The following is a 25,703-nucleotide window of genomic DNA, read 5'->3' as shown; positions in this document are numbered from 1 at the left end:
ACAACTAGAGTCAAACCAGTTTCAGCACATCTACACACAACTAGAGTCAAACCAGTTTCATCACATCTACACACAACTAGAGTCAAACCAGTTTCAGCACATCTACACACAACTAGAGTCAAACCAGTTTCAGCACATCTACACACAACTAGAGTCAAACCAGTTTCAGCACATCTACACAACTAGAGTCAAACCAGGTTCAGTTTCAGCACATCTACACACAACTAGAGTCAAGCCAGTTTCAGTTTATCTACACACAACTAGAGTCAAAACAGTCTCAGTTTCAGCACATCTATACACAACTAGAGTCAAACCAGTTTCAGCACATCTACACACAACTAGAGTCAAACCAGTTTCATCACATCTACACACAACTAGAGTCAAACCAGTTTCAGCACATCTACACACAACTAGAGTCAAACCAGTTTCAGCACATCTACACGCAACTAGAGTCAAACCAGTTTCAGCACATCTACACAACTAGAGTCAAACCAGGTTCAGTTTCAGCACATCTACACACAACTAGAGTCAAACCAGCCAGTTTCAGTTTCAGCACATCTACACACAACTAGAGTCAAAACAGTCTCAGTTTCAGCACATCTATACACAACTAGAGTCAAACCAGTTTCAGCACATCTACACACAACTAGAGTCAAACCAGGTTCAGTTTCAGCACATCTACACACAACTAGAGTCAAGCCAGTTTCCAGTTTCAGCACATCTACACACAACTAGAGTCAAACCAGTTTCAGTTTCAGCACATCTACACACAACTAGAGTCAAACCAGTTTCAGCACATCTACACACAACTAGAGTCAAACCAGTTTCAGCACATCTACACACAACTAGAGTCAAACCAGTTTCATCACATCTACACACAACTAGAGTCAAACCAGTTTCAGCACATCTACACACAACTAGAGTCAAACCAGTTTCAGCACATCTACACAACTAGAGTCAAACCAGGTTCAGTTTCAGCACATCTATACACAACTAGAGTCAAACCAGTTTCAGTTTCAGCACATCTACACACAACTAGAGTCAAACCAGTTTCAGCACATCTACACACAACTAGAGTCAAACCAGTTTCATCACATCTACACACAACTAGAGTCAAACCAGTTTCAGCACATCTACACACAACTAGAGTCAAACCAGTTTCAGTTTCAGCATCTACACACAACTAGAGTCAAACCAGTTTCAGCACATCTATACACAACTAGAGTCAAACCAGTTTCAGTTTCAGCACATCTACACACAACTAGAGTCAAACCAGTTTCAGCACATCTACACAACTAGAGTCAAACCAGGTTCAGTTTCAGCACATCTATACACAACTAGAGTCAAACCAGTTTCAGTTTCAGCACATCTACACACAACTAGAGTCAAACCAGTTTCAGCACATCTACACACAACTAGAGTCAAACCAGTTTCATCACATCTACACACAACTAGAGTCAAACCAGTTTCAGCACATCTACACACAACTAGAGTCAAACCAGTTTCGGCACATCTACACACAACTAGAGTCAAACCAGTTTCAGCACATCTACACACAACTAGAGTTAAACCAGTTTCAGCACATCTATACACAACTCGAGTCAAACCAGGTTCAGTTTCAGCACATCTACACGCAACTAGAGTCAAACCAGTTTCAGTTTCAGCACATCTACACACAACTAGAGCCAAACCAGTTTCAGCACACCTGCCTGTGTAGCCTACTCACTATTGCAGGTACGGTTGTACTTGGTGTTCTCCTGTGCGTGTCCCTTTAGTCTACATTGGAACCGGTGCTGCCAGAACTCAGTGAACCAGGGGTTCCTGGTGTTGTCATCTGGTTGCAGAGCCAAGTAGTAGTCGTCGAACCAGGGGATGTAGGCTGACTTCAGCTTTATAGTTATTCCCCCCGCAGCCTCTTGCTGATATCCATCTGTCACATCATACCGGTCAGCCCAGCCATCACTGGAGGAGGGAGATGGAGAGAGAGGGGAGAGGGGAGGGAGAGAGAGAGGGAGAGGGGAGGGAGGGGGAGAGGGGTGGGGTGGGAGAGAGAGAGGGAAGGGAGAGGGGAAGGGAGGGGGAGAGAGAGGGGAGAGGGGAAGGGAGAGAGAGGGGGAGAGAGAGGGGAGAGGGGAGGGAGATAGAGGGAGAGGGGAGGGAGGGGGAGAGGGGTGGGGTGGGAGAGGGAGGGGAGAGGGGTGGGGTGGGAGAGGGAGGGGAGGGTAGGGAGAGAGAGAAAGACGGGGTGGAGAGAGAGGGAGGAGGAGAGAGAGAGAGAGAGAGGGGTGGGGGAGAGAGAAAGACGGGAGTAGAGAGAGAGGGAGAGGGGAGAGGGGAGGGGGAGAGAGAAAGACGGGGTAGAGAGAGAGGGAGAGAGAGAGAGGGAGAGGGAGGGGAGGGGGAGGGGAGGGGGAGAGAGAAAGACGGGGTGGAGAGAGAGAGGAGAGAGAGAGAGAGGGAGAGAGGAGAGGGGAGGGGAGGGGAGGGGGAGAGAGAAAGACGGGGTGGAGAGAGAGAGGAGAGAGAGAGAGAGAGAGAGGGTATATGTCTTGTTGCTAAGAGAGTAATAATAGAACAGTGTGGACCGTATGACCAGTACGATCACATTCACTTGTTGTATACAGTATAACACCGTCGAAAATACAGCTGCAAGCAACAACGCCACCATCAGAAAAAAATGGAACCATTGTTGACCACGCTTGCCAAATATCAGAACTCAAAATCAAACTGATCAATATAATATTCTGATTTATTTTGGATCTTTTTTCAATGACGTTGACTTCTTTTAAATGCATTATTCTACAGAACCGCTGGACCGACCAGCACCAGGTCTATAGCATCTAACATCCTTCCAAGACTCTAGCAGAAACACTATGGCCGCTATGAGCCTATGAGTTTGCGTTAACGATTGTTCCTGTCCAACACACGTCTAAACCAAACTGTACTATACAGGTTAGCTAGACACATATCCCTGATCAAACAGATCACGATACTGTATATAAACATGTGCCCGTTGTAGCGCCACCGTGTGGTCGATCTGAATGTGTCCAGATGTGTTAAGTCTTGACAGTGTTTGGAAGATGTGTACCAAGTTTTGTTACAAATAGCCATGTCGGAGTTCTATGCATTTATTGTGCCAGACCACATGAAAATGTATTGATCAGTAGCGGCCATATTGTTTGAGAATCCTGGGAAATAAAACATCCTTTGTGAGAGCTTGGTCCATAGAGGCCAAGTATACAATTTTGTGCAGGTCAGTCATTTGATGCCAGAGGAGAGGCGTTTGAAGTGTTTTTCACTAAATGTTCAATCAGTTGTTACAGTGCTACCATGTGGTCAATTAGCAGGGCACCTCTTGACCCTGTATCACCATGCAAGGGTCCAACTTCCTGGGCTAGAGATCGTCTACTAGGTTCCTTTACCACCATGCAAGGGTCCAACTTCCTGGGATAGGGATCGTCTACTAGGTTCCTTTACCACCATGCAAGGGTCCAACCTCCTGGGCTAGAGATCATCTACTAGGTTCCTTTACCACCATGCAAGGGTCCAACCTCCTGGGCTAGGGATCCTTTACCACCATGCAAGGGTCCAACCTCCTGGGCTAGAGATCATCTACTAGGTTCCTTTACCACCATGCAAGGGTCCAACTTCCTGGGCTAGAGATCATCTACTAGGTTCCTTTACCACCATGCAAGGGTCCAACCTCCTGGGCTAGAGATCATCTACTAGGTTCCTTTACCACCATGCAAGGGTCCAACCTCCTGGGCTAGGGATCATCTACTACGTTCCTTTACCACCATGCAAGGGTCCAACCTCCTGGGCTAGAGATCATCTACTACGTTCCTTTACCACCATGCAAGGGTCCAACCTCCTGGGCTAGAGATCATCTACTACGTTCCTTTACCACCATGCAAGGGTCCAACCTCCTGGGCTAGAGATCATCTACTAGGTTCCTTTACCACCATGCAAGGGTCCAACTTCCTGGGCTAGGGATCATCTACTAGGTTCCTTTACCACCATGCAAGGGTCCAACTTCCTGGGCTACGTCTACTAAGGATCCTTTACCACCATGCAAGGGTCCAACTTCCTGGGCTAGGGATCCTTTACCACCATCAAGGGTCCAACCTCCTACTAGGGATCATCCTTTCCTTTACCACCATGCAAGGGTCCAACTCCTGGGCTGGGATCTCTACTACGGACCACCATGCAAGGGTCCAACTTCCTGGGCTAGGGATCATCTACTACGTTCCTTTACCACCATGCAAGGGTCCAACTCCTGGGCTAGGGATCATCTACTACGTTCCTTTACCACCATGCAAGGGTCCAACTTCCTGGGCTAGGGATCCTTTACCACCATGCAAGGGTCCAACCTCCTGGGCTAGGATCATCTACTACGTTCCTTTACCACCATGCAAGGGTCCAACTTCCTGGGCTAGGGATCATCTACTACGTTCCTTTACCACCAAGGGTGCAAGATCATCTACTAGGTTCCAACAAGGGTCCAACCTCCTGGGCTAGGGATCATCTACTAGGTTCCTTTACCACCATGCAAGGGTCCAACCTCCTGGGCTTTTACCACCATGCAAGGGTCCAACCTCCTGGGCTAGGGATCATCTACTACGTTTACCACCATGCAAGGGTCCAACCTCCTGGGCTACATCTACTAGGTTCCTTTACCACCATGCAAGGGTCCAACCTCCTGGGCTAGGGATCATCTACTACGTTCCTTTACCACCATGCAAGGGTCCAACTTCCTGGGCTTGGGATCGGGTTCCTTTTACCACCATGCAAGGGTCCAACCTCCTGGGCTAGAGATCATCTACTACGTTCCTTTACCACCATGCAAGGGTCCAACTTCCTGGGCTAGGGATCATCTACTACGTTCCTTTACCACCATGCAAGGGTCCAACCTCCTGGGCTAGGGATCGTCTACTAGGTTCTACACCTGCATTGCTTGATGTTTGGGGTTTTAGGCTGGGTTTTTTGTACAGCACTTTGAGATATCAGCTGATGTAAGAAGGGCTATATAAATACATTTGATTTGATTTGCCACCATGCAAGGGTTCAACCTCCTAGGGTCATCTACTAGGTTATTTTACCTTACTTTAGAAAATGTTAAAAATTAAGAGAAAAACCCTTGAATGAGTAGCTGCTCTAAAGTTTTGACCGGTAGTGTCCACATTATCCTGTTGTCTAGTCTTTACTCCTACCTACATTATATTACCTACCCTACTACCAACACTGCTGTTACTGTCTATTATCTATCCTGTTGTCTAGTCTTTTTACCCCTACCTACATTATATTACCTCTACTACCAACACTTGTTACTGTCTATTATCTATCCTGTTGTCTAGTCTTTACCCCTACCTACATTATATTACCTACCCTATTACCAACACTGCTACTAGTAACATTATATTACTGCTGTTACTGTCTATTATCTATCCTGTTGTCTAGTCTTTACCCCTACCTACATTATATTACTACCAACACTGCTGTTACTGTCTATTATCTATCCTGTTGTCTAGTCTTTACCTCTACCTACATTATATTACCTACCCTACTACCAACACTGCTGTTACTGTCTATTATCTATCCTGTTGTCTAGTCTTTACCCCTACCTACATTATATTACCTACCCTACTACCAACACTGCTGTTACTGTCTATTATCTATCCTGTTGTCTAGTCTTTACCTCTACCTACATTATATTACCTACCCTACTACCAACACTGCTGTTACTGTCTATTATCTATCCTGTTGTCTAGTCTTTACCCCTACCTACATTATATTACCTACCCTACTACCAACACTGCTGTTACTGTCTATTATCTATCCTGTTGTCTAGTCTTTACCTCTACCTACATTATATTACCTACCCTACTACCAACACTGCTGTTACTGTCTATTATCTATCCTACTACCAACACTGTCTAGTTGTCTTTACCCTACCTACATTATATTACCTACCCTACTACCAACACTGCTCTTACTGTCTATTATCTATCCTGTTGTCTAGTCTTTACCCCTACCTACATTATATTACCTACCCTACTACCAACACTGCTGTTACTGTCTATTATCTATCCTGATTTCCTAGTCACTTTTACACCTACCTACATATTACCACCATTACCCCGTACCCTAGTACATTGACTAGTCGTTACCTCTACCTACATGTCCACATTACCTCAACTACCTAAACTACCTAGTACCCCTGCACATACAATTGAAGTCAGAAGTTTACATACACTAAGTTGACTGTGCCTTTAAACACCTTGGACAACTCCAGAAAATGATGGCATGGCTTTAGAAGCTTCTGATAGGCTAATTGACATAATTTGAGTCAATTGGAGGTGAACCTGTGGATTTATTTCAAGGCTTACCTTCTAACTCAGTGCCTCTTTGCTTGACATCATGAGAAAATCAAAAGAAATCAGCCAAGACATCAGAAAATAAATTGTAGACCTCCACAAGTCTGGTTCATCCTTGGGAGCAATTTCCAAACGCCTCAAGGTGCCACGTTAATCTGTACAAACAATAGTACGCAGTATAAACGCAATGGGACCACACAGCCGTCATACCACTCAGGACGGAGACGCGTTCTGTCTCCTAGAGATGAACGTACTTTGGTGTGAAAAGTGCAAATCAATCCCAGAACAACAGCAAAGGACCTTGTGAAGATGCTGGAGGAAACAGGTACAAAAGTATCTATAACCCCAGTAAAACGAGTCCTATATCATCATAACCTGAAAGGCTGCTCAGCAAGGAAGAAGCCACTGCTCCAAAACCACCATAAAAAAGCCAGACTACGGTTTGCAACTGCACATGGGGACACAGATTGTACTTCTTGGAGAAATGTCCTCTGGTCTGATGAAACACGGGGGTGGCAGCATCATGTTGTGGGGGTGCTTTGCTGCAGGAGGGACTGGTGCACTTCACAAAATAGATGGCATCATGAGGCTGGAAAATTAGGTGGATATATTGAAGCAACATCTCAAGACATCAGTCAGGAAGTTAAAGCTTGGTCGCAAATTGGTCTTCAAATGGACAATGACCCCAAGCACACTTCCAAAGCTGTGGCAAAATGGCTTAAGGACAACAAAGTCAAGGTATTGGAGATACCATCACGAAGCCCTGACCTCAATCCTATAGAACATTTGTGGGCAGAACTGAAAAAGTGTGCGAGCAAGGAGGCCTACAAACCTGACTCAGTTACACCAGCTCTGTCAGGAGGAATGGGCCAAAATTCACCCAACTTATTGTGGGAAGCTTGTGGAAGGCTGCCCGAAACGTTTGACCCAAGTTAAACAATTTAAAGGCAGTGCTACCAAATACTAATTGAGTGTATCTAAACTTCTGACCCACTGGGAATGTGATGAAATAAATAAAATCTGAAATAAATAATTATCTACTATTATTCTCACATTTCACATCTTAAAATAAAATGGTGATCCTAACTGACCTAAGACAGGGAATTTTTTAATAGGATGAAATGTCAGGAATGATGAAAAACTGAGTTTAAAAGTATTTGGCTAAGGTGTTGGTAAACTTCCCGACTTCAACTATATACTAGGTACTGGTACTTCCTGTATATAGCCATGTTATTACATGTTACTTCCTGAATGAGAGTCTAAACTTTGTGTTAATCCTGTCCCAAACGTTAATCTTTACCTCAACCACAGAATGAGAGTCTAAATGTATGTGTTAATCCTGTCCCAAACGTTAATTTTTACCTCAACCACAGAATGAGAGTCTAAATGTATGTGTTAATCCTGTCCCAAACGTTAATCTTTACCTCAACCACAGAATGAGAGTCTAAATGTATGTGTTAATCCTGTCCCAAACGTTAATCTTTACCTCAACCACAGAATGAGAGTCTAAATGTATGTGTTAATCCTGTCCCAAACGTTAATTTTACCTCAACCACAGAATGAGAGTCTAAACTTTATGTTTTTAGTTTGGAGCAACTTTGAAATTTGACGTTTGGAGAAAATTGATAATACCATAAGATCTTGTTACACACACACACACACACACACACACACACACACACACACACACACACACACACACACACACACACACACACACACACACACACACACACACACACACACACACACACACACACACACACACACACACACACACACACACACACACACACACACACACACACACACACACACACACACACACACGTCTCTCCCCTGTATCTTCCCATCTTTATCAGTATGAAGCCTTAGGTAACCCAGTAGCAGAGGTTGTGTACTCTATCAGTTATACAACTGGAGGAGTGGGTGGCCTCTGTTCTGTTCCCTGGGTGGAAGAGGAGAAAAGAGAGGAGGAGAAGAGAGGAGAGAGAGGAGAGAAGAGGAGAGAGGAGAGAGGAGGAGGAGGAGGAGAGAGGAGAGGAGAGGAGAGGAGAGAAGAGGAGAGAGGAGGAGAGAGGAGAGAGGAGGAGAGGAGAGAGAGGAGGAGAGAGGAGAGAGGAAGCGGAGGAGAGAGGAGAGGAGAGAGAGAGAGGAGGAGAGGGAGAGAGAGAGAGAGGAGGGAGAGAGGAGAGAGGAGAGAGGGAGGAAAGGAGAGAAGGAGAGGAGAGAGGAGAGGAGGAGGAGAGAGGAGAGGAGAGGAGAGGAGGAGGAGAAGAGGAGAGAGGAGGAGAGAGGGAGGAGAGGAGGAGAGTAGAGAAGCGGAGGAGAGAGGAGAGAGAGGAGAGAGGAGGAGAGAGAAAGGGAGAGGAGAGAGGAGGAGAGGAGGAGAAGAGGAGAGAGGAGGAGAGAGGAGGAGAGAGGAGGAGAGGAGAGGAGCGGAGGAGAAGAGGAGAGAGGAGGAGAGAGGAGGAGAGGAGGAGAGTAGAGAAGCGGAGGAGAGAGGAGAGAGAGGGAGAGAGAGAGAGGAGGGGAGAGAGAAAGGAGAGGAGAGGAGAGGAGAGGAGGAGAAGAGGAGAGAGGAGGAGAGAGGAGGAGAGGAGGAGAGTAGAGAAGCGGAGGAGAGAGGAGAGAGGAGAGAGGAGAGAGAGGAGGAGAGAGAGAAAGGAGAGGAGAGAGGAGGAGAGGAGGAGAGTAGAGAAGCGGAGGAGAGAGGAGAGAGGAGAGAGGAGAGAGAGGAGAGAGAAAGGAGAGAGAGGAGAGGAGGAGAGAGGAGAGAGGAGGAGAGGAGAAAGGAGAGGATTTCAACTGCAGGTGTGGGTGGTCTCTGTTCGCTGGGTGGAAGAGGAGAAGAGAAGCTTTCATAACATTCATAAAGTAGAGGTAGAAGGATGGAGAGGGAGGGAAAGAGAGGGAGGAATAGAGAGGGAGGAATGGAGATTGAGGGACTACGGGAGTGGAGAGAAAGAGAGAGGGATGGATGGAAAGCAAGGGATAGCTATGAAAAGAAGAGAGAGGGATGGGGAAGGAGAGCAGCAACACACACACAAATAAACACACACCCACACACCCTTCTCTCTCCCTGTATCTTCCCAGCTTTATCAGTATGAAACCTTAGGTAACCCAGTAGCAGTGGTTGTGTACTCTATCAGTTATACAACTGGAGGAGTGGGTGGCCTCTGTTCTGTTCCCTGGGTGGAAGAGGAGAAAATAGGAGGAGAAGAGAGGAGAGAGGAGAGTAGAGGAGAGAGGAGGAGAGGAGAACTCTCCTCTGCTCCTCTCTCCTCCTCCTCTCCTCCTCTCTCATCTCTCATCTCTCATCTCTTCTCTTATCTTATATTCCATCCAAGGAACAGAACAGAGACCACCCACTCCTCCAGTTGGGGAAAGAAAAGAGGAGTAGAGGAGGAAAGAGTTGGAGAGGAGAAGAGAAGAGGCTTTCAACTGGAGGTGTAGTTGGTCTCTGTTCTGCTCCCTGGATGGGAGAGGAGAGTCTTTAATAACAGTCATACAGTAGAGATTGAACGATGTAGAAAGAGGGATAGATGGAGGGAAGGAGAGGGAGGACAGCAGAGAGAGACAGAGAGATGGAGGGAAGGAGAGGGAGAGATGGACGAAAGGAGAGGGAGAGTTGGAGGGATAGAGAGGGAGAGATGGAGGGAAGGAGAGGGAGATATTGAGGGAAGGAGAGGGAGAGATGGAGGGATGGAGATGGAGAGATGGAGGGATGGAAGGGGGAGAGATGGAGGGAAGAGAGAGGGAGAGATGGAGGGATGGAGGGATGGAGGGATGGATAGGGATAGGGAGATGGAGGGATGGATAGGGATGGAGATGGAGAGATGGAGGGATGGAGAGATGGAGGATGGAGGGAAGGAGATGGAGGGATGGAGGGATGGAGGGATGGATAGGGGAGATGGAGGGATGGATATGGGGAGATGGAGGGATGGAGAAGGGAGAGATGGAGGGATGGAGGGGGAGAGATGGAGGGATGGAGGGATAGAGGGAGATATGGAGGGATGGATAGGGAGATGGAGAGGGAAGGAGATGGAGAGATGGAGGGATGGATAGGGGGAGATAGGAGGGATGGAGAGGAGAGATGGAGGGATGGATAGGGGAGAGATGGAGGGATGGAGAGGGAGAGATGGAGGATGGAGGAAGGGAGAGATGGAGGGATGGATAGGGGGAGATGGAGGGATGGAATAAAGGAGAGATGGAGGGATAGGAGATGGAGAGATGGAGGGATGGAAAGGGAGAGATGGAGGGAAGGAGATGGAGAGATGGAGGGATAGATAGGAGAGAGATGGAGGGATGGAAAGGGAGAGATGGAGGGATAGATAGGAGAGATGGAGGGATAGATAGGGAGAGATGGAGGGAAGGAATGGAGAGATGGAGGGATGGAGATGGAGAGATGGAGGGAAGGAGATGGAGAGATGGAGGATGGAAAGGAGAGATGGAGGGATGGAGAGGGAGAGATGGAGGGATGGATAGGGGAGATGGAGGGATGGAGAGGGAGAGATGGAGGGAGGATAGATAGGGAGAGATGGAGGATAGATAGGGAGAGATGGATGGATAGATGGAGGGAGGAGATGGAGGGATGGATGGGAGATGGGGAGGGATAGAGAGGGAGAGATGGAGGGATGGAGATGGAGAGATGGAGGGATGGAGAGGGAGAGATGGAGGGATGGAGAGGGAGAGATGGAGGGATGGAAAGGGAGAGATGGAGGGAAGATGGAGATGGAGAGATGGAGGGATGGAGATGGAGAGATGGAGGGAATGGAGATGGAGAGGGAGAGATGGAGGGATGGAGATGGAGAGATGGAGGGATGGATAGGGAGAGATGGAGGGAAGGAGATGGAGAGATGGAGGGATGGAGATGGAGAGATGGAGGATGGAGGGATAGAGGATGGAGGGAAGGAGGGAGGGATAGAGGAAGATGGAGATGATGGATAAAGAGGGAGAAAGAGATGGAGGGATGAATAGGGATGGAGATGGAGGGATGGAGATGGAGAGAGGGAGAGATGGAGGGATGGAGAGGGAGAGATGGAGGGATAGGAGAGATGGAGAGATGGAGGGATGGAGAGGGAGAGATGGAGGGATAGAGAGGGAGAGATGGAGGGATAGAGAGGGAGAGATGGAGGGATGGAGAGAGGAGAGATGGAGGGATGGAGATGGAGAGATGGAGGGATGGATAGGGAGAGATGGAGGGAAGGAGATGGAGAGATGGAGGGATGGAGATGGAGAGATGGAGGGATGGAGAATGGAGGGATGAGATGGAGGAGATAGAGGAAGGAGATGGAGAGATGGAGGGATGGAGATGGAGATGGAGGGATGGAGGGATAGGAGGGATGGAGAAGGAGGGATAGAAAAGATAGATGGAGATGGAGGGATGGATAGGGAGAGATAGAGGAAGGAGATGGAGAGATGGAGGGATGGAGATGGAGAGATGGAAAGGGATGGAGGGATAGAGGGATGGAGATGAAGGAGGGATAGAGGGATGGAGATGGAGGGATAGAGGAAAGATGGAGATGGAGGGATAGAGGGATGGAGATGGAGGATGAGATGGAGAGATGGAGGGATGGAGATGGAGGGATAGAGGGAAGAGATGGAGAGATGGAGGATGGAGAGGGAGAGATGGAGAAAGGAAATGGAGATGGAGGGATAGATGGGAAGGAGATGGAGAGATGGAGGGATGGAGATGGAGAGATGGAGGGATGGAGATGGAGAGATGGAGGGATGGAGATGGAGAGATGGAGGGATGGAAAGGGATAGAGGGAAGGAGATGGAGAGATGGAGGGATGGAGATGGAGAGATAGAGGGAAATAGAGGGATGGAGAGATGGAGGGATGGATAGGGAGAGATGGAGGGATGGAAAGGGAGAGATGGAGGGATGGAGAGGGAGAGGGAATGGAGGGATGGAAAGGGAGATGGATGGAGGAAGGAGATGGAGAGATGGAGGAGAATGGAGATGGAGGGAGATGGAGGGAAGGAGATGGAGAGATGGAGGGATGGAGATGGAGATGGAGGGATGGAGAGGGGAGAGATGGAGGGATGGAGATGGAGGGATGGAGATGGAGAGATGGAGGGATGGAGATGGAGAGATGGAGGGATGATAAGAGATGGAGGGATGGAGATGGAGAGAATGGAGGGATGGAGATGGAGAGATGGAGGGAAGGAGATGGAGAGATGGAGGGATGGAGATGGAGAGATGGAGGATGGAGGATGGAGAGATGGAGGGATGGAGAGGGAGAGATAGAGGGATGGAAAGGGAGAGATGGAGGGATAGAGAGGGAGAGATGGAGGGAAGGAGATGGAGAGATAGAGGATATGGAAGGGATAGGGATGGAGGGATGGAGGGATGGATAGGGAGAGATGGAGGGATAGAGAGGGAGAGATGGAGGGATGGAGATGGAGAGATGGAGGGATGGAGAGGGAGAGATGGAGGGATGGAGAGGGAGAGATGGAGGGATGGATAGGGAGAGATGGAGGGATGGAGAGATGGAGAGATGGAGGGATGGATAGAGAAGATGGAGGGATGGAGAGGGAGAGATGGAGGGAAGGAGATGGAGAGATGGAGGGATGGAGATAGAATGGAGAGATGGAGGGATGGAGATGGAGAGATGGAGGGAAGGAGATGGATAGAGATGGAGGGATGGAGATGGAGAGATGGATGGAGGGATGGAGGGAGGGAGAGATGGAGGGATGGAAAGGGGGAGAGATGGAGGGGATGGAAGGAGATGGAGAGATGGAGGGATGGATAGGGAGAGATGGAGGGATGGAAAGGGAGAGATGGAGGGATGGATAGGGAGAGATGGAGGGATGGAAAGGAGAGATGGAGGGATGGATAGGGAGAGATGGAGGGATGGAAAGGAGGAGATGGAGGGATGGATGGAGGGATGGAGGGATGGAAAGGGAGAGATGGAGGGATGGAAAGGAGAGATGGAGGGAAGGAGAGGGAGGAGATGGAGGGAAGGAGAGGGAGAGACCTGGAGGGATGGAAAGGGGAGAGATGGAGGGAAGGAGATGGAGAGATGGAGGGATGGAAAGGGAGAGATGGAGTTAATGGAAGAGGGAGAGATGGAGGGAAGGATATGGAGAGATAGAGGGAAGGAGATGGAGAGATGGAGGAGGAAGAGATGGAGAGGAAGAGAGATAGAGGGAAGGAGAGATGGAGAGATGGAGGGATGGAGTGGAGAAGACAGAGATGGAGGGATGGAAAGCAAGGGATGGCTATGAAAATGAGAAGAGGAGAAGAAAGGTTGAATCACTCCGGACTAGGGATAGATAACTACCTTCTGACCTGGCAGGGCTAGATAACCACCTACTGACCTGGCAGGGCTAGATAACCACCTTCTGACCTGGCAGGGCTAGATAACCACCTTCTGACCTGGCAGGGCTAGATAACCACCTACTGACCTGGCAGGGCTAGATAACCACCTACTGACCTGGCAGGGCTAGATAACCACCTACTGACCTGGCAGGGCTAGATAACCACCTACTGACCTGGCAGGGCTAGATAACCACCTACTGACCTGGCAGGACTAGATAAACACCTACTGACCTGGCAATGCTAGATAACCACCAACTGACCTGGCAGGAGCTACACACACACACACACACACACACACTGAACACACACACACACACACACACACACACACACACACACACACACACACACACACACACACACACACACACACACACACACACACACACACACACACACACACACACACACAAACCTACTACTTAAACCCCTACAGCAGAGCAAATGTATAGAACAGTAGAGAGAACTGATTCAGATCATCGATTTCATCCCCCCCCACCACCCGCTGGAAATCTGGTGGCTCAGATTAATCTAGAGACGGGATGCGTCTCAATACATTCGCCGATGTCTACCTTCCTCATCTGCTGGTGGCCGATGTCTACCTTCCAATCTGCTGGTGGCCGATGTCTACCTTCCTAATCTGCTGGAGGCCGATGTCTACCTTCCTAATCTGCTGGAGGCCGATGTCTACCTTCCTCATCTGCTGGTGGCCGATGTCTGCTGGTGGCCGATGTCTACCTTCCTAATCTGCTGGAGGCCGATGTCTACCTTCCTCATCTGCTGGTGGCCGATGTCTACCTTCCTCATCTGCTGGTGGCCGATGTCTACCTTCCTAATCTGCTGGAGGCCGATGTCTACCTTCCTAATCTGCTGGAGGCCGATGTCTACCTTCCCTTCCTAATCTGCTGGTGGCCGATGTCTACCTTCCACATCTGCTGGTGGCCGATGTCTACCTTCCTAATCTGCTGGTGGCCGACCTTCCTAATCTGCTGGTGGCTGTCTACCTTCCTAATCTGCTGGTGGCCGATGTCTACCTTCCTGTCTACCTTCCTCATCTGCTGGTGGCCGATGTCTACCTTCCTCATCTGCTGGTGGCCACCTTCCCCTATCTGCTGGTGGCCGATGTCTACCTTCCTCATCTGCTGGTGGCCGATGTCTACCTTCCTAATCTGCTGGTGGCCGATGTCTACCTTCCTAATCTGCTGGTGGCCGATGTCTACCTTCCCCTAATCTGCTGGTAGCCGATCTACCTTCCAATCTGCTGGAGTGACTACCTTCCTCATGTCTACCTTCCTAATCTGCTGGTGGCCGATGTCTACCTTCCTCATCTGCTGGTGGCCGATGTCTACCTTCCTCTGCTGGTGGCCGAATCTGCTGGTGGCCATGTCTACCTTCCTATCTGCTGGAGGCTACCTTCCTAATCTGCTGGAGGCCGATGTCTACCTTCCTAATCTGCTGGTGGCCGATGTCTACCTTCCTAATCTGCTGGTGGCCGATGTCTACCTTCCTAATCTGCTGGTGGCCGATGTCTACCTTCCTAATCTGCTGGTGGCTACCTTCCTCATCTGCTGGTGGCCGATGTCTGCCTTCCACATCTGCTGGTGGCCGATGTCTACCTTCCAATCTGCTGGTGGCCGATGTCTACCTTCCTCATCTGCTGGTGGCCGATGTCTACCTTCCTAATCTGCTGGTGGCCGATGTCTACCTTCCTAATCTGCTGGTGGCTGGCTGGTGCCGATGTCTACCTTCCTAATCTGCTGGTGGCCTACCTTCCTAATCTGCTGTTGGCGATGTCTACCTTCCTAATCTGCTGGTGGCCGATGTCTACCTTCCTAATCTGCTGGTGGCCGATGTCTACCTTCCTCATCTGCTGGTGGCCGATGTCTATCTTCCTAATCTGCTGGTGGCCGATGTCTACCTTCCTCATTTGCTGGTGGCCGATGTCTACCTTCCTCATCTGCTGGTGGCCGATGTCTACCTTCCTCATCTGCTGGTGGCCGATGTCTAATTTTTGGAAAAATAACTTGTGTCACGCACAAAGTAGATGTCCTAACCGACTTGTCAAAACTATAGTTTGTTAACAAGAAATGTGTGGAGTGGTTGAAAAACAAGTTAATGACTCCAACCTAAGTGTATGTAAACTTCCAACTTCAACTGTACACATCCTCTATGTTATTCAATGTGTTTCTAGAGGCTAATAACGCTAAAGCCTAAATCAATGTTTCATCAAAACTTACAGTCGTCCTACAATTCCAAATCAAATAGATAAATAATCATTGCTATGGCCATCTTAAAACAATACCATAGGTTAACTTGTTTTAAACCCAGCGATAGGGCCATTAGACCTTAGGAGGTACTAAATGAAGATAATAACAAACACCAACATAGTGTCTCAGAAGGGTGTTGGGCCACCAACTCCCTTAATAATGTACAGTGTGCTAGCTCAGGCTCCCTTAATAATGTACAGCGTGCTAGCTCAGGCTCCCTTAATAATGTACAGCGTGCTAGCTCAGGCTCCTTAATAATGTACAGCGTGCTAGCTCAGGCTCCCTTAATAATGTACAGCATGCTAGCTCAGGCTCATAATAATGTACAGCGTGCTAGCTCAGGCTCCCTTAATAATGTACAGCATGCTAGCTCAGGCTCCCTTAATAATGTACAGCGTGCTAGCTCAGGCTCCTTAATAATGTACAGTGTGCTAGCTCAGGCTCCTTAATAATGTACTTCATTCTAGCTCAGGCTCCTTAATAATGTACAGTGTGCTAGCTCAGGCTCCTTAATAATGTACAGTGTGCTAGCTCAGGCTCCTTAATAATGTACTTCATTCTAGCTCAGGCTCCCTTAATAATGTACAGTGTGCTAGCTCAGGCTCCCTTAATAATGTACAGTGTGCTAGCTCAGGCTCCTTAATAATGTACTTCATTCTAGCTCAGGCTCCTTAATAATGTGCAGTGTGCTAGCTCAGGCTCCCTTAATAATGTACAGTGTGCTAGCTCAGGCTCCCTTAATAATGTACAGCATGCTAGCTCAGGCTCCTTAATAATGTACAGCGTGCTAGCTCAGGCTCCCTTAATAATGTACAGTGTGCTAGCTCAGGCTCCCTTAATAATAATTCTAGCTCAGGCTCCCTTAATAATGTACAGTGTGCTAGCTCAGGCTCCTTAATAATGTACAGTGTGCTAGCTCAGGCTCCCTTAATAATGTACTTCATTCTAGCTCAGGCTCCCTTAATAATGTACAGTGTGCTAGCTCAGGCTCCTTAATAATGTACAGTGTGCTCAGGCTCCCTTAATAATGTACTTCATTCTAGCTCAGGCTCCCTTAATAATGTACAGCGTGCTAGCTCAGGCTCCCTTAATAATGTACAGCGTGCTAGCTCAGGCTCCCTTAATAATGTACAGCGTGCTAGCTCAGACTCCCTTAATAATGTACAGCGTGCTAGCTCAGGCTCCCTTAATAATGTACAGCATGCTAGCTCAGACAGACAGACAGACAGACAGACAGACAGACAGACAGACATCTCCTCTATTATCCCATTGGCGAAGAGGCTAATGGAGCTTTGACTCAGCTACGATGTTTCCTGGACTGACTAACACTGGGCTCCACTGGGCTCCACTGTACTGCCGTTTCCAGCCCAGCCATTGTAAGGCATTCTGTCTGGGTGAAACTGAGTCAGAATGGAGCCCTTAGTCCCACTCCCCAGTAGCAACATCAGAACACTGAGACCATGACACCATTTTCATAAATAGTTTTAATTTAAATATTCAACACTACCTAAAAAAGAAAGAGTTTCAGAAACACTGATAATGCACAGAGCAGTGTAATATAATTATGTATGTAGTCCAAGGGCATTGCTATGTTCAGTTTCATCAGGTTTGATTGACAGCCTCTGTATGTTAGTAATGAGACGAGCCGTTATTAGAGCACCAGGGATAGAAGTGGACTGGGGAGGAAGGGATCACAACCTTAAAATAAACACCTACTGGAGGAGGAGAAGATTTTTTAAAACTGGAGAAATCTCTCTCTCTCTTTCTCTCTGTTCCCCTCACTCTCAGTTTCTGTTTCCCCATCCATCTCCTTCTCTCCACTCCCTCCCTCCCTCCCTCCCTCCCTGCCCTCCCTCCCTCCCTCCCTCCACTCTCTTTCTAACTAAATAGTTCTATGAATAGCAGTGTGTAATTTGTAATGGCCTGGAGGCAGAATTCATGAAAAGCGATTTTCCCAGCTATTAGGAATTTGTCATTTTAGAAAGGTGATATTTTTAGAAATGGATCAGGGGTGGATTAATAATCCTGTATGAATGGATCAGGGATAGATTAATAATCCTGTATGAATGGATGAGGGATAGATTAATAATCCTGGATGAATGGATCAGGGATAGATGAATAATCCTGTATGAATGGATCAGGGATAGATGAATAATCCTGTATGAATGGATCAGGGATAGATGAATAATCCTGTATGAATGGATCAGGGATAGATTAATAATCATGTATGAATGGATCAGGGATAAATGAATAATCCTGTATGAATGGATCAGGGATAGATGAATAATCCTGTATGAATGGATCAGGGATAGATGAATAATCCTGTATGAATGGATCAGGGATAGATTAATAATCCTGTATGAATGGATCAGGGATAGATTAATAATCCTGTATGAATGGATCAGGGATAGATGAATAATCCTGTATGAATGGATCAGGGATAGATTAATAATCCTGTATGAATGGATCAGGGATAGATGAATAATCCTGTATGAATGGATCAGGGATAAATGAATAATCCTGTATGAATGGATCAGGGATAGATGAATAATCCATATGAATGGAATAGATGAATAATCCTGTATGAATGGATCAGGGATAGATGAATAATCCTGTATGAATGGATCAGGGATAGATTAATAATCCTGTATGAATGGATCAGGGATAGATTAATAATCCTGTATGAATGGATCAGGGATAGATTAATAATCCTGGATGAATGGATCAGGGATAGATTAATAATCCTGGATGAATGGATCAGGGATCCTGTATGAATGGATCGGGGATAGATTAATAATCCTGGATGAATGGATCAGGGATAGATTAATAATCCTGGATGAATGGATCAGGGATAGATTAATAATCCTGTATGAATGGATCAGGGATAGATTAATAATCCTGGATGAATGGATCAGGGATAGATTAATAATCCTGGATGAATGGATCAGGGATAGATTAATAATCCTGTATGAATGGATCAGGGATAGATTAATCCTGTATGAATGGATCGGGGATAGATTAATAATCCTGTATGAATGGATCAGGGATAGATTAATAATCTGGATGAATGGATCGAGGATAGATTAATAATCTGTATGAATGGATCAGGGATAGATTAATAATCCTGTATGAATGGATCAGGGATAGATTAATAATCACCAACATGAATGGATCAGGGATAGATTAATAATCCTGTATGAATGGATCAGGGATAGATTAATAATCCTGGATGAATGGATCAGGATAGATTAATAATCCTGTATGAATGGATCAGGGATAGATTAATAATCCTGTATGAATGGATCGAGATAGATTAATAATCCTGGATGAATGGATCGGGATAGATTAATAATCCTGTATGAATGGATCAGGGATAGGTGTAATAATCCCTGGATGAATGGATCAGGGATAGATTAATAATCCTGGATGAATGGATCAGGGATAGATTAATAATCCTGTATGAATGGATCAGGGATAGATTAATAATCCTGTATGAAAAGCATCATTATCTATCCAGTGCTTCTGCCTCTTGAAGAAGAAGCCCTCTCATCTTCAAAACCGAAAGGCGCTGTGCACTGTAAGCCTCTGTCAATGGGGGACACACAAACTTGTGCTTTTCTGACACAGTGCATCCCACCATCTTATTGAAGAAACAGTGTTGTGAGATTATCATACCAGTTTATGTTGTTCCCATCACGAAGTCCCTAGGTCAGCAGTAGGATTTACCTGGTGAAAGTAGTTGTATCTCAGCATCAGGGAGGATGACAGAATTGGTGATGATGATGGTAGTAGTGGTGATGATGGTGAGTGATGACGAGATAAACCAATGCCAGTAACATGGAAACAGCCTCTGCGATGCAACTGGAGATGTAAATTGATGAAGGTGTAAAAACAAGATGTTACAATTATGAAAACAGTGTGTGTGTGTGTGTGTGTGTGTGTGTGTGTGTGTGTGTGTGTGTGTGTGTGTGTGTGTGTGTGTGTGTGTGTGTGTGTGTGTGTGTACTCTGTGTGTGCGTGTGTGTGTGTGTGTGTGTGTGTGTGTTACTCTGTGTGTGCGTGTGTGTGTGTGTGTGTGTGTGTGTGTGCGTTAGTCTGTGTGTGTGTGTGTGTGTGTGTGTGTGTGTGTGTGTGTGTGTGTGTGTGTGTGTGTGTGTGTGTGTGTGTGTGTGTGTGTGTGTGTGTTAGTGTGTGTGTGTGTGTAGTGTGTGTGTGTTAGTGTGTGAGTGTGAGTGTGAGTGTGAGTGTGGAGTGTGAGTGTGTGTGTGTGTGTGTGTGTGTGTGTGTGTGTGTGTGTGTGTGTGTGTGTGTGTGTGAGTGTGTGTGTGTGTGTGTGTGTGTGTGTGTGTGTGTGTGTGTGTGTGTGTGTGTGTGTGTGTGTGTGTGTGTATGTGTGTGTGTGTGTGTGTGTGTTTGTTAGTGTGTGTGTGTGTGTGAGTGTGTGTGTGTATCTCTCTCTCCACTCACCTCCCCACCAGTAGGAACTCCCCAACCAGGTGTTTCCGTCTCATTGCCATCAGTATGCCGCGTACAGTCATCCCCTCGCAGAAACACGCCACCACCCGAGCCTTGGGCAGGTGTCCTCTCAGCTTCTCCAGCAGCTTGTCAAAGTTGTGCTCCCCTGCGTTGCTGTAGATCTTATCCGAGTGAGCGATACAGATCCCCTCTCTAGCTGCCAGTTCCTTAAAGGCTTCCATACCACTCTCACCATAGTTACCTATAGACAGAGACATTCACAACAGAAACATTATAGACATTCATATGTTATAGTATGTGGGTGGGTAGTGTAGTGTCAGACAAAACACACTATGTAGGAGACACTCCATCCCTTAGGAGGACGCGTCAACTGAGTCCATGGGCTGTGCTGCCAAGCCTTGATAATGGCATCAGGTATCAAGCTGACCAAAGCGCCTGCTGATGTTTGGTTTGGGATCTTTCGTTTTGGGGCCTGTTGCGTTATCTCTGGGGAGAAGTTTTCTTGGTTTAAATCCACTACCGGTAAAAAGTTTTGTCTCCTCATTCAAGGGTTCTTCTTTATGTTTTACATTGTAGAATAATAGTGAAGACATCAAAACTATGAAATAACACATATGGAATCATGTAGTAACCAGAACAGTGTTAAACAAATCTAAATATATTTTATATTTGAGATTCTTCAAAGTATTCACCCTTTGCCTTGATGACAGCTTTGCACACACTTGGCATTCTCTCAACCAGCTTCATGAGGTAGACAACTGGAATGCATTTCAAATAACAGGTGTGCCTTGTTAAAAGTTAATTTGTGGAATTTCATTCCTTCTCACTGCGTTCAGTTGTGTTGTGACAAGGTAGGGTTGGTATACAGAAGATAGCCCTATTTGGTAAAAGACCAAGTCCATATTATGGCAGGAACGGCTCAAATTAGGAAAGAGAAACGACAGTCCATCATTACTTTAAGACATGCAGGTCAGTCAATACGGAACATTTCAAGAACTTTGTAAGTTTTTCAGTCGCAAAAACCATCAAGCGCTGTGATGAAACTGGCTCTCATGAGGACCGCCACAGGAAAGGAAGACCCAGAGTTACCTCTGCTGCAGAGGGATAGGTTCATAGGAGTTACGATACTCAGAAATTGCAGCCCAAATAAATGCTTCACAGAGTTCAAGTAACAGACACACCTCAACATCAACTGTTCAAAGGAGACTGTGTTAATCAGACCTTCATGGTCGAATTGCTGCAAAGAAACCACTACTAAAGGACACCAATAAGAAGAAGAGACTTCCTTGGGCCAAGAAACATGAGCAATGAACATTGGACTGGTGGAAATCTGTCCTTTTGGTCTGATGAGTCCAAATTTGATATTTTTGGTTCCAACCGCCGTGTCTTTGTGAGACAGAGTAGGTTAACGGATGATCTCCATCCGGACAATCAGGACAATGACCCAACACACCTCCAAGCTGTGTAAGGACTATTTGACCAAGAAGAAGAGTGATGGAGTACTGCATCAGATGACCTGGCCTCCACAATCCCCTGACCTCAACCAAATTGAGATGGTTTGGGATGAGTTAAACTGCAGAGTGAAGGAAAAGCAGCCAGTTTTGAGGTTTGATTCACTATTATTCTACAATGTAAAAAATAGTTAAAATAGAGAAAACCCGTTTAATTAGTAGGTGTGTCTAAACTGTTGACAGGTGTAATTATAGTGTAATTATTTACGTTTAATTAGTAGGTGTGTCTAAACTGTTGACAGGTGTAATTATAGTGTAATTATTTACGTTTAATTAGTAGGTGTGTCTAAACTGTTGACAGGTGTAATTATAGTGTAATTATTTACGTTTAATTAGTAGGTGTGTCTAAACTGTTGACAGGTGTAATTATAGTGTAATTATTTACGTTTAATTAGTAGGTGTGTCTAAACTGTTGACAGGTGTAATTATAGTGTACTTATTTACGTTTAATTAGTAGGTGTGTCTAAACTGTTGACAGGTGTAATTATAGTGTAATTATTTATGTTTAATTAGTAGGTGTGTCTAAACTGTTGACAGGTGTAATTATAGTGTACTTATTTACGTTTAATTAGTAGGTGTGTCTAAACTGTTGACAGGTAATTATAGTGTAATTATTTACGTTTAATTAGTAGGTGTGTCTAAACTGTTGACAGGTGTAATTATAGTGTAATTATTTACGTTTAATTAGTAGGTGTGTCTAAACTGTTGACAGGTGTAATTATAGTGCACTTATTTACGTTTAATTAGTAGGTGTGTCTAAACTGTTGACAGGTGTAATTATAGTGTAATTATTTACGTTAAATTAGTAGGTGTGTCTAAACTGTTGACAGGTGTAATTATAGTGTAATTATTTACGTTTAATTAGTAGGTGTGTCTAAACTGTTGACAGGTGTAATTATAGTGTAATTATTTACGTTTAATTAGTAGGTGTGTCTAAACTGTTGACAGGTGTAATTATAGTGTAATTATTTACGTTAAATTAGTAGGTGTGTCTAAACTGTTGACAGGTGTAATTATAGTGTAATTATTTACGTTTAATTAGTAGGTGTGTCTAAACTGTTGACAGGTGTAATTATAGTGGAATTATTTAGGTTTAATTAGTAGGTGTGTCTAAACTGTTGACAGGTGTAATTATAGTGTAATTATTTACGTTTAATTAGTAGGTGTGTCTAAACTGTTGACAGGTGTAATTATAGTGTAATTATTTACGTTTAATTAGTAGGTGTGTCTAAACTGTTGACAGGTGTAATTATAGTGTAATTATTTACGTTTAATTAGTAGGTGTGTCTAAACTGTTGACAGGTGTAATTATAGTGTAATTATTTACTTTTAATTAGTAGGTGTGTCTAAACTGTTGACAGGTGTAATTATAGTGTAATTATTTACGTTTAATTAGTAGGTGTGTCTAAACTGTTGACAGGTGTAATTATAGTGTAATTATTTACGTTTAATTAGTAGGTGTGTCTAAACTGTTGACAGGTGTAATTATTTTAATTTGAACAAGATACTAATCCGCTGGCCGACCAAGACGTCGAGAGAGAAGGAGCCCTAAACCTAAGGAGAGGTGGCGGTTTCCTGAGTACCTGCAGTCAACACCTAAACCTAAGGAGAGGTGGCGGTTTCCTGAGTACCTGCAGTCAACACTAAACCTAAGGATAGGTGGCGGTTTCCTGAGTACCTGCAGTCAACACTAAACCTAAGGATAGGTGGCGGTTTCCTGAGTACCTGCAGTCAACACCTAAACCTAAGGATAGGTGGCGGTTTCCTGAGTACCTGCAGTCAACACTAAACCTAAGGATAGGTGGCGGTTTCCTGAGTACCTGCAGTCAACACCTAAACCTAAGGATAGGTGGCGGTTTCCTGAGTACCTGCAGTCAACACCTAAACCTAAGGATAGGTGGCGGTTTCCTGAGTACCTGCAGTCAACACTAAACCTAAGGATAGGTGGCGGTTTCCTGAGTACCTGCAGTCAACACCTGGTCACACATGCTTACTACTCACATCAAGTCAGGTTACAGACCATGTAGCTAGGACCCCTAGACAGTCAGGTTACAGACCATGTAACTAGGACCCCTAGACATAATGAGTCAGGTTACAGACCATGTAGCTAGGACCCTAGACAGTCAGGTTACAGACTATGTAACTAGGACCCCTAGACAGTCAGGTTACAGACCATGTAGCGAGGACCCCTAGACAGTCAGGTTACAGACCATGTAACTAGGACCCCTAGACAGTCAGGTTACAGACCATGTAGCTAGGACCCCTAGACAGTCAGGTTACAGACCATGTAGCTAGGACCCCTAGACAGTCAGGTTACAGACCATGTAACTAGGACCCCTAGACAGTCAGGTTACAGACCATGTAACTAGGACCCCTAGACAGTCAGGTTACAGACCATGTAACTAGGACCCCTAGACAGTCAGGTTACAGACCATGTAGCTAGGACCCCTAGACAGTCAGGTTACAGACCATGTAGCTAGGACCCCTAGACAGTCAGGTTACAGACCATGTAACTAGGACCCCTAGACAGTCAGGTTACAGACCATGTAACTAGGACCCCTAGACAGTCAGGTTACAGACCATGTAACTAGGACCCCTAGACAGTCAGGTTACAGACCATGTAGCTAGGACCCCTAGACAGTCAGGTTACAGACCATGTAGCTAGGACCCCTAGACATAATGAGTCAGGTTACAGACCATGTAACTAGGACCCCTAGACAGTCAGGTTACAGACCATGTAGCTAGGACCCCTAGACAGTCAGGTTACATACCAGAACAGGGCTCCGGGCAGCCGAGCGGAAATGGAGGAAAACTCGCCTCCCTGCGGACCTGGCATCCTTTCACTCCCTCCTCTCTACATTTTCCTCCTCTGTCTCTGCTGCTAAAGCCACTTTCTACCATTCTAAATTCCAAGCATCTGCCTCTAACCCTAGGAAGCTCTTTGCCACCTTCTCCTCCCTCCTGAAGCCTCCCCCTCCTCCCTCTCTGCAGATGACTTCGTCAACCATTTTGAAAAGAAGGTCGATGACATCCGATCCTCGTTTGCTAAGTCAAACGACACCGCTGGTTCTGCTCACACTGCCCTACCCTATGCTCTGACCTCTTTCTCCCTCTCTCTCCAGATGAAATCTCGCGTCTTGTGACGGCCGGCCGCCCAACAACCTGCCCGCTCGACCCTATCCCCTCCTCTCTTCTCCAGACCATTTCCGGAGACCTTCTCCCTTACCTCACCTCGCTCATCAACTCATCCCTGACCGCTGGCTACGTCCCTCCCGTCTTCAAGAGAGCGAGAGTTGCACCCCTTCTGAAAAAACCTACACTCGATCCCTCCGATGTCAACAACTACAGACCAGTATCCCTTCTCTCTTTTCTCTCCAAAACTCTTGAGCATGCCGTCCTTGGCCAGCTCTACCGCTATCTCTCTCAGAATGACCTTCTTGATCCAAATCAGTCAGGTTTCAAGACTAGTCATTCAACTGGAGACTGCTCTTCTCTGTATCACGGAGGCGCTCCGCACTGCTAAAGCTAACTCTCTCTCCTCTGCTCTCATCCTTCTAGACCTATCGGCTGCCTTCGATACTGTGAACCATCAGATCCTCCTCTCCACCCTCTCCGAGTTGGGCATCTCCGGCGCGGCCCACGCTTGGATTGCGTCCTACCTGACAGGTCGCTCCTACCAGGTGGCGTGGCGAGAATCTGTCTCCTCACCACGCGCTCTCACCACTGGTGTCCCCCAGGGCTCTGTTCT

The 25,703-nt window shown here is 46.3% G+C and overlaps 1 protein-coding gene across 1 annotated transcript in view; it reads right to left on the bottom strand.

Annotated features, from left to right (window-relative positions):
* LOC127924235 (metabotropic glutamate receptor 5-like) overlaps window positions 1-20,685 on the bottom strand; it is a gene marked incomplete at both ends in the record, with an annotated part of 71,534 nt that extends 50,849 nt beyond the window's left edge. Inside the window, 2 exon segments of the mRNA XM_052508802.1 lie at window positions 1,723-1,962; window positions 20,436-20,685. Of these exon segments, the coding sequence (XP_052364762.1) occupies window positions 1,723-1,962; window positions 20,436-20,685 (490 nt within the window).
* Between the last annotated feature and the right edge of the window lie 5,018 nt (window positions 20,686-25,703).

The sequence above is a fragment of the Oncorhynchus keta genome, unplaced genomic scaffold (assembly GCF_023373465.1).
Source record: "Oncorhynchus keta strain PuntledgeMale-10-30-2019 unplaced genomic scaffold, Oket_V2 Un_contig_3874_pilon_pilon, whole genome shotgun sequence".
NCBI lineage: Eukaryota > Metazoa > Chordata > Actinopteri > Salmoniformes > Salmonidae > Oncorhynchus > Oncorhynchus keta.
The sequence above is the reverse complement of the archived record's forward strand: the minus strand, read 5'-3'. Positions and strand labels throughout refer to the sequence as shown.